At 46.3% G+C, this 13,373-nt stretch overlaps 1 protein-coding gene across 2 annotated transcripts in view; it reads right to left on the reverse strand.

The window, feature by feature from the left end:
* Window positions 1-12,740, reverse strand: part of FBXO10 (F-box protein 10) — a 36,879-nt gene extending 24,139 nt beyond the window's left edge. Inside the window, exons 1-2 of one of the 2 annotated variants that reach the window (XM_059657365.1) lie at window positions 12,588-12,740; window positions 9,534-9,652 (exon numbers count right to left, since the gene is read on the reverse strand). In XM_059657365.1, the coding sequence (XP_059513348.1) occupies window positions 9,534-9,608 (75 nt within the window). In that variant the 5' untranslated portion in view covers window positions 9,609-9,652; window positions 12,588-12,740. The remainder of the gene's footprint in view (window positions 1-9,533; window positions 9,653-12,587) is intronic. The other variant, XM_059657366.1, reaches the window with a different exon arrangement.
* Between the last annotated feature and the right edge of the window lie 633 nt (window positions 12,741-13,373).

Here is a 13,373-nt window from a genome sequence, read left to right on the forward strand (position 1 = left end):
TACTTAAAGCCCTCTCATTGACGAGTGTCAGTTTCTCCACCTGAAAACAAGGGATTGTGTTAGTGCAACTTTCAAGTTTGAAACCCTATAAAGTCTCTAGACAACTAGGAACTGAAACTTAGAAACAGGGCAGACTCCACAACCGACTTTAAGGTCTTTATTAACCTCCAGGGCCTCCTCTCAGCTTTATGAAAATGATGATCATACTTGCCAGCTATTTAAGCCCCAGGAAGGCTAGAAGCACAAATGTATGATTATGTCTGGAAGGAATTCTGAGCTTCCTCAGGACAGATGTGGCTTTAATGCTAAAGACTGGAATTGGAGCCTACGTATGTGGGTTTCTCTTTAATGATCACCCGGTGAAACTTTACAAAGCCTCAGGGGCACTGGAGGAAGCCGGTCTCTGGGCTGGTAAGCATTACAGATACGGAGAAAATAGGCTCCTGGCAGCTGTCTCTCCCCCAGGTGAGCCATTTATTCAAGGTGGTTTCTGTGACAGTGACGGCTCCTGTTCCTCACCTACTTCTCTAGCTATGTCTGCTCAGGTTTTTTAAAAAGAAAAATGTTCTTCTACTCCTTCTCTAACCGTTCTGTAGCGAAGTGAGCACATTCATTCTCTTGGCTTTTCTGTAGTCACCGAATTTGTGACTACAGAATCTGAAATCTCCAGTCCCGACTGTCTCCGTACGTGAACACCCCATGGCCTGCCTGTTGGGCAATTCTACTCGGATGTCCCACAGATACTAACACCTCAGCAGCGTATCCCAAACTGAACCTCCACTTCCACTTCCACGTCAGGCCTTGACAGAAAAACTGGAGCTGGATTCACTCTTCTGCCATAAACAAGCATAAAGCTGAACAAAATATGCTTTCAGGCTTTGAACAGCCAGCTGCACAGGACTGTGATCTCAGAGAAAAGGGAAACATGGGGGGTGAGCGCATGACCGCCCCACCTGGAGTCCTGAGGCACCTGCTTACTGGGGGGAGGGCGATGGAGCCCAGGCAGCGTGGTCGTCTCAGAGGAGAGTGAGCAGCAGATCTGAGTTCTGCGCTGCCGAGGTGGCTGGAATCGCTGAGGCAGGGTGCCAGGATGGAGCGAGCAGCATAGAGTGGTGGGCAGTTTCCTGGCTGAAAGCTGGACTGCACTTGCACAGGGCAAGACTTCATCGGGCCTTGTAGGGATTGCCTGCTACGGGGTAAACAGTGATACCAGAGATCACACAGAACTGGGAGGCAATGGCATTCCAGCCCAGAATATGACCGCTCATGATGAGACTCAGAGGATATGCCATGAAGAATAAATTCAAATTGGAAGAATAAAAGCAAGTCTGATGGGACCCACCAGTATCTTAACTGCCTGCTAGAATAAAACTTAATACTCGTAAAAAAAAAAAAAAAGACAGCATATTCTAGACTCCCTCAACAAGTCAGCCACAAGACAGTGTGGTGTTGGCATAAGAAAAATAGAGTTCGGACCCCCTCTGAGCTGAGGAGGGTTTCCTTTTATTCAAACGCCATTTCCCCGCTTGTTCCATCTGGCTTTATTTACTACAGCTTTACACTAATCCACGGGGATCCAGGCGGCTACAGGGACTTCTATAACCAAGTAACACTTTTTAAAAAGTGTGTTCAAGCTTTGTCCTTCCTTTTTGCCATCGGGGCCTCGGAGCTATGGAATTAACAGTAACGAATGTCCCCCAGGGCCTGTGCACCTGGCGTGTGAGCCCAGCGAAGGGCTGGAGAAACAACAGTGCCTCGTGTGAGACGGGAGAAGGCAGGTCCGGAGCTAGGCCTGGCGCCGCTCCTTTGTGCGCAGGGTCCCGGGAGTGTGAGAACTCGGGGTTGCCGTGTGGCACCTCCTAACAGCCCCGTGGAGGTAGCCACGTGCTTCCAGGTCCTAGCGTCCCCAGCCTCAGGAGGCGAGGCAGAGGCTACCCTCCGGGGAGGTGAGTCCCACAAGACTTGGCTCTCAACAAGCGGCTCTACTGCGTCCCAGCCCCGCGACTTCGGGCAAAGCCTTTAACCCCTCTGAGCCAAGTTCCTCATCTGTAAACAGGCTAATGGCGGCTGTCCTGCTACACCTCATGAGGATTTTGAGAATTTCCAAAGGAAAAAAAAATATCATTTATTCAACGAATATTTGTTGACTGTCAACTGTTACCACTGTTCCAAGTACTGACAAGCAGTGAACAGGACAAAGTCCCTACCTTCAGAGACAGACAATAACTTTTAAAAATAACATAGCTATAAAGAGAAATAAAGCAGGCTGAGTGTGCGTCGGTGTGCATGCACCCGTGTGCTATTTTAGAGAGGGCCGTTAAGGAACGTCTCTAAGGAAGTGACGTTTAAACAGAGACCTGAATGACACGTAAAGCCTGGGGGTGGGCTGAGATCACTAGAGAGAGTGGAGAGAGAGGGGCCCGCTGGCCCAGTCCTCGCCAGCCTGCCATGTAAAAGGCGTGAACTGAAAAGGGCTTGCTAAGAAGAACCTGGGAGTGACTACGCTCAGTGCAGAGGTCTCGTCAACGTAAACAAGGGCTTCGGAAGTGAAGCCGGGCTCTGTTTTGTCTCCAGGCTCCCACTGCTTCCGAGAAGGTGGGTTCTGTGGGCCATTTAGTTTGCTGAGCATCACGATGGGTAGGCAGGTCAGGAATAAAATCTCTAGTGACATCTATCTAGCTCACCAATGCTTTCATTTGAGTGGATTTGTGGGTTAGTGAAGGGGACACGAGGAAGTACCATGTCACACCATCGGGACTGTCCATGTGAAAAGTGAGAGCATACACAGCTGCAGAGTGGCCTGGACACCTAACATGAGGAAACACTACGATGAGTCAGACACATCCTCTGCCCTCAAGGAGCTTATCATTTTATATGTAACTAGCGGCCCGGTGCACGGATTCATGCACATTGAAAGGAAAATTAATTAGAAGAAATATTTTAATATCGCTATTCACCCTTTCTCTATAATAGAAATGTCAGGGATGAAAGAAAATTAGTAAAATGTGTATGAAAATAATATATAAATTGATTAATAAACAATAACAACATAATATAACAACAAAGACATGACATAAAAACATGATATAAAAACAACATTGATACAATGACTGATAAATTGATTAAACTTATTCTAATATCTTCCTGTATACCACATTAAGAGTAAAAACACTTTCAGAGTACTTGACTAATTTCCCTTGTGATGAAGTATTTACAACTTAAACTTGAACATCACTTGTTCTTCGAACTCGAGAGAAAGCAACATATAACTGACCATGTCCAAAAATGGGTTCAGATAGGAATATTCCTACTCTGTCTAGAGTTTGTCCTTGTGATTTATTAATAATCATCGCAAATGCTGGCATCACGGGAAACTGTCTTCAAATTAATTTAAATGGGAGGCCAGTGTCAGATGGGACAGATCAATTCTTGGAATCAGAACAACCATGTTTGACAATGACAGATTGAAACACACGCATGCGATTGGTGCCAGCGAGAGCTTTACATGTATCGCACATGTGTGAGTCAGCGTTTATTTTTAAATTGCCAGTGCGTGTCATATAAACTGGCCGGTTGGTTGGTCAGACGGTCGGACAGACGTACAGTCGGTCACTTAACCTTTTATATATATAGATTCACTTTCTTTATTATCTGTCTCCCCTAAGTATGATGTAAGCTCCTAATGGCAGAAACTCTGTATCATGCTTTGTATTATGTCAAGAACTATGCCTGGCCCGTAGCAGGTGCTCGATAAACATTTACTGAATGAATAAATAATCCCCATCATCGTTATGTTGGGCATTAGTAGAGCTGAGACTATTCAAACCATTAGCTATAGAATCCCTACTGTTACACAGATCTCCATGGAATAAAAAAAAAAGAAAAGAAAAGAAAACCATGTAGTCAACACTTGCTATGTACAAGGCCATGTAAGCACTGTTAGGGAGTCAGGAAACAGATAAAGACTCCACCCTTAAGTCTGGTAGGAGACAAAGATATCTTTATCAAAAAAAAGCTCCCCTAAATAAAAATAAATAAATAAAAAACAAACAAACAAAAAAATCCCCACCCATAGTATAAGGGAAAAAGTCTTAGTGCTATAAAAGAGGGAAAGCCCTTGTTTAAAGACTAAAGATGTGCCCTCCAGCTGGAGAAATGAGCCATTAAATAATAATAAAAGGCAACAAAAACATCCGCAGCTGTCATTCGCTAGGCAAGACTATTTGAAGGGCACAGATAGTAAGCACTTTCCTGCCTCATTTCACTTCATCCTCCCAACATCTCTCCCAAGCCTTGCACTCCGAATGCTGTTCCCAGGACCTAGGAGTTGGTTAGAAATGCCGACTCTTGGGCACCCGCTGGATCAGCACTGGCATTTCTGCAAGATGACCGGGAACTCATGTGCTGTACGTTAGAGAAGCACTGATTCGAAATAGTACTGTCTTCATGTTACAGATGAAGAAACTAAGCCTGAGGGAACTTACCCCAAACCACTCCGCTAGAGAGCAGCAGAGCCCCCTCTTGAAGTCAGGCCTGACCCTAAAGACTGGTTTTTAACCACTGGGAGTTTAGCCAAGCTTCTCGAAGAGCTGGCACCTGAGTTAGACTCTGAGGGATGGCTGAGAATGGGGCCAGAGACGGGAGGACAGGGGAAGGCAGACGGAGGAATGAGTGCCAGCAAAAGCCCCGAGGTAGGAAACATCCAGCCGGGGCTTAGGACAGGGTAAGAGACTCCGTCTGGCTGCAGCTCCCAGCGTCTGACGGGGTCAGGGAGAAAGGCCAGCTGGATCAGTTCACAGAGCTTCATTAATTTGGGGGGCAGTGGGGAGCTGCACCAAGGCCCTACCCCATGCTGAAATGACTCAGACAAAGGGACCCAACAGGCTTCTAGTCTGGGCTCTGCCTCTCCCTCAGGGGCAATCTTGAGGGCAGGAGCCTTAATTCTGTTCTCATATCCCATGTTTGTGTAATGATGGAAATGCACTTACTTCCTACCTAGGGAGGCCATGTCAGTGTCAAATTGGCGGAAATTTTGCTTTTTTTTTTTTTTTTCCCTTTATTGATTTTTTACAGGGAGGAAGAGAGCGGAATAGAGAGTGAGAAATATTGATGAGAGAGAAACATCCATCAGCTGCCTCCTGCACACCCCCAACTGGGGAAGTGCCTGCAACCAAGGTACATGCCCTTGACTGGAATCGAACCTAGGATCCTTCAATCTGCAGGCCGACGCTCTAGCCACTGAGTAAAACCGGTTAGGGCGGGAATTTTGCTTTTAATAAAAAAGTAAGCAAGACATAAAAAGTATCCAGGGCAGCTCAGAACTCTACTTAGTCCCGACAAAGGGATAAAAAGATATTTTCTCCCCACATTACCGGGCATACAAAGCTCCAGGGCAAATAACTACAAGCTGTATTAACTAAGCAACTGTAATGGTAATGATTTTAGATCTTTCTTCAAATCAAAATAAATCTCCCTAAAGTTTTGTGCATCTTCGCTTGAAAATACACAGAGTACAAGACTGTGAGCCACGAAAGAGCCCTGTATACATACAAACCTACACACATACACACACTATTGGAAACGAGACAACTTAAAACTCTGAAGATGACAAAAATCTCAGCTGGGCTTTTCATCATTTCTTCAAGCCTTAGCTCCCTTCAGCTGTTTCTTATTTTCAGCTTTGAGACCTGAAGACATAGACCAGAACACGGTTGCACATATGGGCTTTCCGAGTGTGGCTGGAGCCACAAGGGCCCTCTCTCTCCCCCTCCTTCAATGCACTGCTTGTTCCCTGGGGTTCACCTAGGAGAGCACACTGGGTTGGGAATCCCAAGACCTGGGATTTCGTCCTGACTTAACGCTGCCCCTCGAGGGGCAGTGACTGTGTGATGTGGACTCAGTAAGTACCAGGTACTTTTCATGTCATCTCAGTGAGCACACAAACGACAACCCCAGTGGTTGTGGTCTTATCCCCAATTCCAGGAGTAAACAGTTCCTCCCATTTTTTGTTAGCAGCACAGCGGAGGTTCCTAACCCAGAGTGAGCCCACAGCCCCTGCACAGGTCCCTGGAGAGCCTAGGAATTGCCTGTTGTTGGGTCTGATGTCCATCTCTGGTCCAGTAAGTTCTGACTACTAGCCGGTAGGGATAGAGCAAGATTTCATGTAGAAAACATGACCGTCTGGGGCTTTCCCCAGCATGAACAGGAGTTGTGGATGTAGAAGTTTCTCTTAAAAAGGACTATGGGACTAGCAAGCACCATGGCTGTTAGGCTGAGTAAACCTCCACATGCTAGAGAGCCCCTCCATCGCTCCCTCACCTCTGCTGCTGTGAACCACCCCCATGTGCCCAGTGGCTGATGGGCGAAGGAACTGTTCAAACAGACCCTTCCTTCCCTTTCGGTGGGCTCATGAACATGTGATGTCCTCCTCTGTTTCTCTTGTACCTGATTAACTAAGTTCATTCCAGTGACAACCTCTCCAGCCCTCTTCTTCCTTTGCCTCACTCTTCCAATCATTACTGCAGTGGACTGTGGGAGCTTTAACTTTTGTCTGCCCAGCACCACTTCCCTCTCTGGTTCCTTAGAGGACCTCCGCCCCCATTCCATTTAGTCCTGACGGGACTGTCATTCATAGGGCCTCAGGCCTCTAGCACACAGGATGGATACTTGACCCAAAGTAGACAATCAGAACATCCCATTCTCTTTGCCAGGATGGGAGCAACTCAGAAGAGTTCATTTGAGGAATGAAGCCAAGTTAAGACAAGCAAGGTTGGGCAACTGGGAGAGATGGAGACGCACACACACAGAGCCCTAAAAATATTTTTTGAGCCCCTGGATTTAGCTCTGCAGTTCAATAAGCCAACAGACTTTCTTTTTAAAGTTCAGAGTCCGAGCTCATTACCTGCAACCAAGAGTCCTGACAAATGTACATAGTTTTCTCAAGTAAATTCTTTGCTCTCTGACTTTTTCCTCCCTCATCACATCTGTTCCATCTGTTGCTCCTTAAATGACTGTAATCAAAGCTGACGCAGGGCATTACAACCAGTCTACCACTAAGTGGGAAGCGGACAAATGGGATTCAAGTGGTCTAAGGTCCCTGTACAGTCAAAAGAAGAGTGGGGCTATTTATCACTTTTATCAACTTTGGTTAAAATAAAATTTCAGAGACAACCATTAAGAGATAGTGCATAACACCCAAACTAGTAAAAAGGAAAACACCTGAATGATTAACCGCCTCCCCCCCCCCCCAAAAAAAGGGGAAAGAAAGCTAAAATGAAATGAAGAACTGGCAGGATCAACACATTGAAAGCATAAAATATGAAGGCATTTAAACCTAAATACATCAGGGGTTATATAACTAAACAGGGACTAAATGGTCCAATTAAGAGACAACGACAGGCTATAAAAAACAAAAATCAAATTATATGCTGTTTATAAAAGACATGTCTGAAACGTAGACACAGAAAGGATGAAACTAAAAAGGTGGAAAAAGATAAAACGTGCATAGATTAACAACAACAGAAAGATGGGATAGTTATATCAGATAAAATAGAGTTTAAGGCAAAAAAAATTCACCAGGAAAGTATAACAACTTTAAAAGAGTATGCACTTGATAATAGGGCCAAAGATATAAAGCAAAGAATAAAAGGTGAAATAGACAAATTCATAGTTATAGTTAAATATTTTAACACAGTTCTCTCTATAGTAATAGAATAAGCCAAAAAAACAATCACTAAGGATAAAGATTTGAATATAATTAATAAACTTAATCTAATGGCATTATATACAACACTGAACCTAATAACTGTAGAATACATTCACTTTCAAGCACATATCCTATATAATGAAAGGCTAATATGCAAATTGTCCCCACGGGCGGAAGTTTGACCAACCAAGAGTTAGACGTGTGCTGACCACCAGGGGGCAGTGGTGGCAGGCACCCAAGGGGAAGGGAGGCCCCAGCCAGCAGCAGATAGCCACTAGGGACCCTGCCCACGCACAATTTTCATGCACTGAGCCCCTAGTTAACCAATAAAAAAGTGCATCAGTAGTAACCAAGGAAAGAAAATTGAAACCACAAGAGAAATCGTTACACACCAAGAATAGTTAAAAAATGTAAAATTGACAATACCAACTATTTGCAAGGAGGTGAAGCAACTGAAACTCTCATATACTACTGGCCAGAAAGTAAATTGGTACAATCGCTTAGAAAACTGGCATTACCTGGCAAAGCAATTGCACTCTGACATAATAACCTGAAGAAATCTGTTCACATACACAACAGAAAATGTCTAAGGATGTTGTTGTTGGCACTGTTCTTGATAGTCAGAAGCAACACAGGTGTCCATCAACTACAGGATACATTGTGACATATTCCTATCATGAAACACTGTTGGCAATAAAAATAAATGTGGTCATCAAATGGATGGAACTCACACACAAGCTGAGCAAAAGAAGCAAACCCAAAATGCACATAATATGATTCTTTGTGTACAAACTTTGAAAAGTAGTGAAAATAAACTATATCATTTAGGGGTGTAAACACAGGTGACAAAAATACAAAGAAAAGTCAAGATAGTTGTTTCTTCTGGAGAGGACGTTATGACTTAGAAGGGAGTGCTACTGAGTATTGGCAATATTCCATTTCTTGACGTAGGCGGTGGTTACAGGTATATTTTCCTTAGAATTGTTAAACTATACATTTGTGGGGGTTTTCCTGCAGGCATTCTAGTTATATCTCATATTTTTATTTTTTAAAAAATATTTTTATTGATTTCAGAGAGGAAACATCAATGATGAAAGAGAATCATTGATCAGCTGCCTCCTGCACACCCCACACTGGGGATCGAGCTCGCAACCTGGGCATGTGCCCTGACTGGGAATCAAACCATGACCTCCTTGATCGTAGGTCGATGCTCAACCACTGAGTCACACCATATTTTTAAAAGTTTAAAACAAAGACAATGAAATAAACATACGAATTATTGTTTGATTCTTATAAAAGTTGAGGGAACTGAAAATCCTTCATTTTTAAGTTAAAACCTTGTCCCCCAAATATCTAACAGGGTGTGTGCAAACAAAGCAAGTAAATTTTCAAGAATGCCTACTTCTCTTAGGACTATAGGTGGAGACACAGTCTCTTGGGAGCAGATCTATGCTTTGCCAAGTCATAAGAGGATCCTTCTTACATATGAAAAGCAAGGTGAGTAGGCACCCAAAGTTCTAGGGGAGTTGTCTTGTTGAAGGCTGCCTGCCATTCCTGAGAATCCTTCGTAGGCAGAATTCAGGAGAGGAAACAGAACCCACTTGCCAAAAAATGTCTTGGATTAGGCTTAGGAAGGAAAAGGATTAAGCCTCCAAACCCTGATACAAGGTTTGAAAATGGTGTGACCCTGAGGGCACCTCTATGCCTCCAAAGAGAACTCACCAGGCGACTGGGAGCCCAGCCTGGTGACAGGCTCAACGCACAGCCCAGAGTGCTGTGTTTGGGGAGAATGGCTAAGCACATGAGCATAAGCTGAAAAAGCTCTAACCTTGGAATCCAAGCCTGGGATCAAGCTGGCAGGAACCTGGTCCAACAAGGGTGTTGAACAGCAGTGACCACACATCCCTGGACCGTGCAGGACAGCTCTTCCAGAGTGATACCATGCAGCTGTGTCAGAAATAACAAGGTGGGTGGGCTGCTCAAGACTCTGCAGTTCTCCCTCCTTTGCAGAATGGAACTAAGATTGACTTCTTTGCACTGCTTAAGCCCCCAGGGGGCTTGGAAATGGGAGACATTGAGATTACTAATCAGGGCATTACAGGACTTGGAAGATTACTTGGAAAAATAAAGAAACCCAGTGATTGCATTCGAACACAACTGGTGAAATGGGGCACACAGATAATGAGAGAAATTAGCAGTCTTTTCAAACAAAGCCTGTGATAGATGACTTAAGAGAAGGTTCATTCATTAAGACAAAGCGAAAGAACAAAATGCTTCTTGTAGTACCATCCATTATCACTATGCAACTGAGACAAGGAAAAGGAACTTGTTTATTTTACATCTTCCTTGAAAAGCCTCTCAGTATGTGATGTCCAGGACACTATTCTCTACACCTATCAGAGTCCCATTGATTTGCCCCTTGCATTCCCCCAAAGGCTCTGAGGTCCCTAAGCCAGGATAGATAGATACAGTTTTAATCTTCACCCGAGGACATGTTCATTGATTTTTAGAGAGGGGTTAGGAGAGAGAAACACTGATGTGAGAGTAACATAGATGGGTTGCCTCCTGCATTTGCCCCGACCGGGACTGAGGATCGAACCCGCAACCTAGGTATGTGCCCTGACGGAGAATTGAACCCGACATTTCGGTGTATGGGACCACATTCCAACCAACTGCTACACCAGCCAGGATGGGTCTATGTATTTTTTTTTAATCTTTATTTGTACTTATTCCCACTCCTCATGATCCTGCCACCCATGCACGTTAAAGAAGGAAGGAGGGAGGGATACAGGAATGGATAGTTTTGCAACTGAAAATAAAAATACAGATCTACCACCAGAAAACAGAAACCCACAGTGAACAGGGGACTGCTTGACCACGTTATTGGTTAACAGCTACTTGTGCTATCATAAAAATACAATTCATCCAATAACCATGGAAACCAAATGAAGGCACTATGGTGAGGGTGGCAGCGAATTTCAGAAGTCTAAAAACAATTAGACGCCTGAAACCAGAAAGACAAAGAAATCCAACTACTCCAAGCCAGAAAGAAATCCTTTCCTAAAAGCCCTGAAAAAGCAGCCTTTTCTCCAGTGTCTAACATCTCACCAGGCTTCAACAAGGGCTCTGGGGCTGCTAGGATGGATCATGAAGTAATTTAGGCCTCTCTCTATGTGCTTCTGTCCCTTGGGGCCAGCTGCTATGAGGCAAGCTCAGTGGGAGCTGAAACTTACTGTTATTATAAAATGTACTGCGCCCTAATCAGTTTGGCTCAGTGGATAGAGCGTCAGCCTGCGGACTCAAGGGTCCCAGGTTCGATTCCGGTCAAGGGCATGTACCTTGGTTGTGGGCACATCCCCAGTAGGGGTATGCAGGAGGCAGCTGATAGATGTTTCTCTCTCATCAATGTTTCTAACTCCCTATCCCTCTCCCTTCCTCTCTGTAAAAAAAAATCAATAAAATATATTTTAAAAAAATATAAAATGTACTGAGAACCAGCAGAGAAATAGTACATATATATTATATTCTCCTGCTCCTAGGTGTACAAGCACACAGGAGGTGCTCCAAAAATACTTACTTGAATAAATGAAAAAATTGGTTAGAACTCAGGGAAAGCACAGCGTCTGGTAAACTGTATGTTCTTTCCACCATGCAATGCCAACATTCTGTCGGTTCCTGAGAGAATCAAAGTCCCATTCTCTTTGTGGGTCCGGCCTCTGCATTTGCAAAAGGGGACAGCTGGATTCGATGGTTTCCTAGGCACCTTCCAGCTCTGACAGTCAATCACTGGACTGTGTGCTTTTTTTGGTGGTAGCACAGGCCTGGCACTTCTCTCCCCCCCCAGAGGGAATCTGATACCCATCTGCTGCAGCACATTAATGTTCCCATCCTGCCTGACTCATTTGATAGGAACAACAGGTTCGCATGCCAATCGTTTTAAATGAGAACCACAGGGGCCCAGAAAGAGAAAAGGGGAAAGGATCTCACTCCGATCCTTCCTTAGGAAAACAAAACAGCAGTCTTTTAAGGACTAAACATATAGAGACTGACTCGTGAGTATTCTAAACACCCCTCACGCGAAGCTTAGTTACTGAAAAAACTTGTATTAATAGCACTTTCTTTGAGCACTTCTGTGCCTGACACTTTGCTAAGCTCTTTGAAACTTAATCCTTATAGCAACCTTTAAACTGAGTATTATTATTATCTGCTTTGAACAAAGGGGGGTTCTCTATGGCTCAAGGTCACACAGCTAGGAAGTGGCAGAACTAGAACTTGAACCCGGGTCTAACTACCTCCGGAGTTCTGACTCTTCAAATGGTTTTTCCTTCTTCACTGCAGTCCTGTGAGGGAGGCCGAGCAGAGATCATCACCTTTGCTTTAAAGGTGGAGAAACCGAGTCTCAAAGAGGCTTGCGATTTGCACAAAATACAGGAGACCCTGAGTACGGTGCGCGGCCCAGACTCTCGCTCCTGCAGTCCTAGGTGTGGGCTCTTCCCGTCCTAAGAGTCTGCTTCACCCTCTTCCACTTCACTCACACACTCGCAACACCTGAGGGCTGACGGCAACCGCGGAGATCGATCCCTTCCCGGCGCGGTCGCTTACGGGAGGGGAAACCAAGGCACAGCTCTACCTCCGCGCGCGGAGCCTGCGGAGCGCAGGAGCAAGGGCACCCACCCCGGTCCCGCCAGGGCCAGATGCTCAGCCTCCGCCGGGACCCAGCGGCGCCTCCTCAGCCGGCCGCCTCCCGGGCGCCCAGGTCCCCGCGAGCAGCCTTCAGGCGCCCGAGCCCCTCCCCCTGCTCGGGCGGCCCCGGCCTGGGGCTTCCCGGGGGTGCGGATGGAGTAAGTCCGCCCGCAGCCTCCGCGGGCCGCCCGCCTCTTACCTCGCCGCGAGCTCCCGCGGGCGCTCGCCCGCGCAGTCGGGGCCGCGGGCGCTGGAGCTGCAGCGGAGCCGCGAGGCGTGGGGCGGCCCGACGCGCCGGGAGCCCCGCCCGGGGGCGGACAGCGGCTGGGCCGGTGGGGGGCGGGCGCCGCCACGTGACGCGCGAGGCCGGGGATGCTGGGAGCGGCGGCGGGGCCGGGCGGCGGGGGCCCGGCTCTGGACCACCGCGGCGGAAGAGGAACGTGGAGGCGTCTGTGCGGGAGGGGCTGGGAGGGAAGAGGAGGGGAGACGCATGGGGCTTCGGTTCCGCGATGGAGCTGGTGGGAAGACAATGAAGGCTTGTACTGCGTGGCCCCAAAAGGGGCAGAAATAGAATCGGTGGGTGGAGATCGCAGGCAGGCAGCTGGGGTCAGTCTAGAGAAGGCTCTTCCAATCACCAGATGCTGTCTAGTTGGGCTGTTGCAGATGGCGGTAAGCAACTTGTAGGTGTGCTCCTAGGGGCTGGGTTCATTCATTCAACAGACTGACCACTGGCTATGCGGCGTGTATATAAACGTATTACAGATACAGCGCCGAGCACCGTACCTGCCACGTAGTAAAATGGTAGTTGTTGCTGCCGCTGCTGCTGTTGGGGGCATAAAAGTGAACAAAGCAGATAGGTTCCTGTCCTCGAAGTTAATTCTCAAGTGGAGAAGGTAGTTGTTAATCAGATATAGTTTAAATGTGTATTTTAAGTTATAGTAAGTGCACTGGAGGAACTCTGATTTAAAATTGGGGGACAAGGGAA

The sequence above is a fragment of the Myotis daubentonii genome, chromosome 11, assembly GCF_963259705.1.
Source record: "Myotis daubentonii chromosome 11, mMyoDau2.1, whole genome shotgun sequence".
NCBI classification, from domain to species: domain Eukaryota; kingdom Metazoa; phylum Chordata; class Mammalia; order Chiroptera; family Vespertilionidae; genus Myotis; species Myotis daubentonii.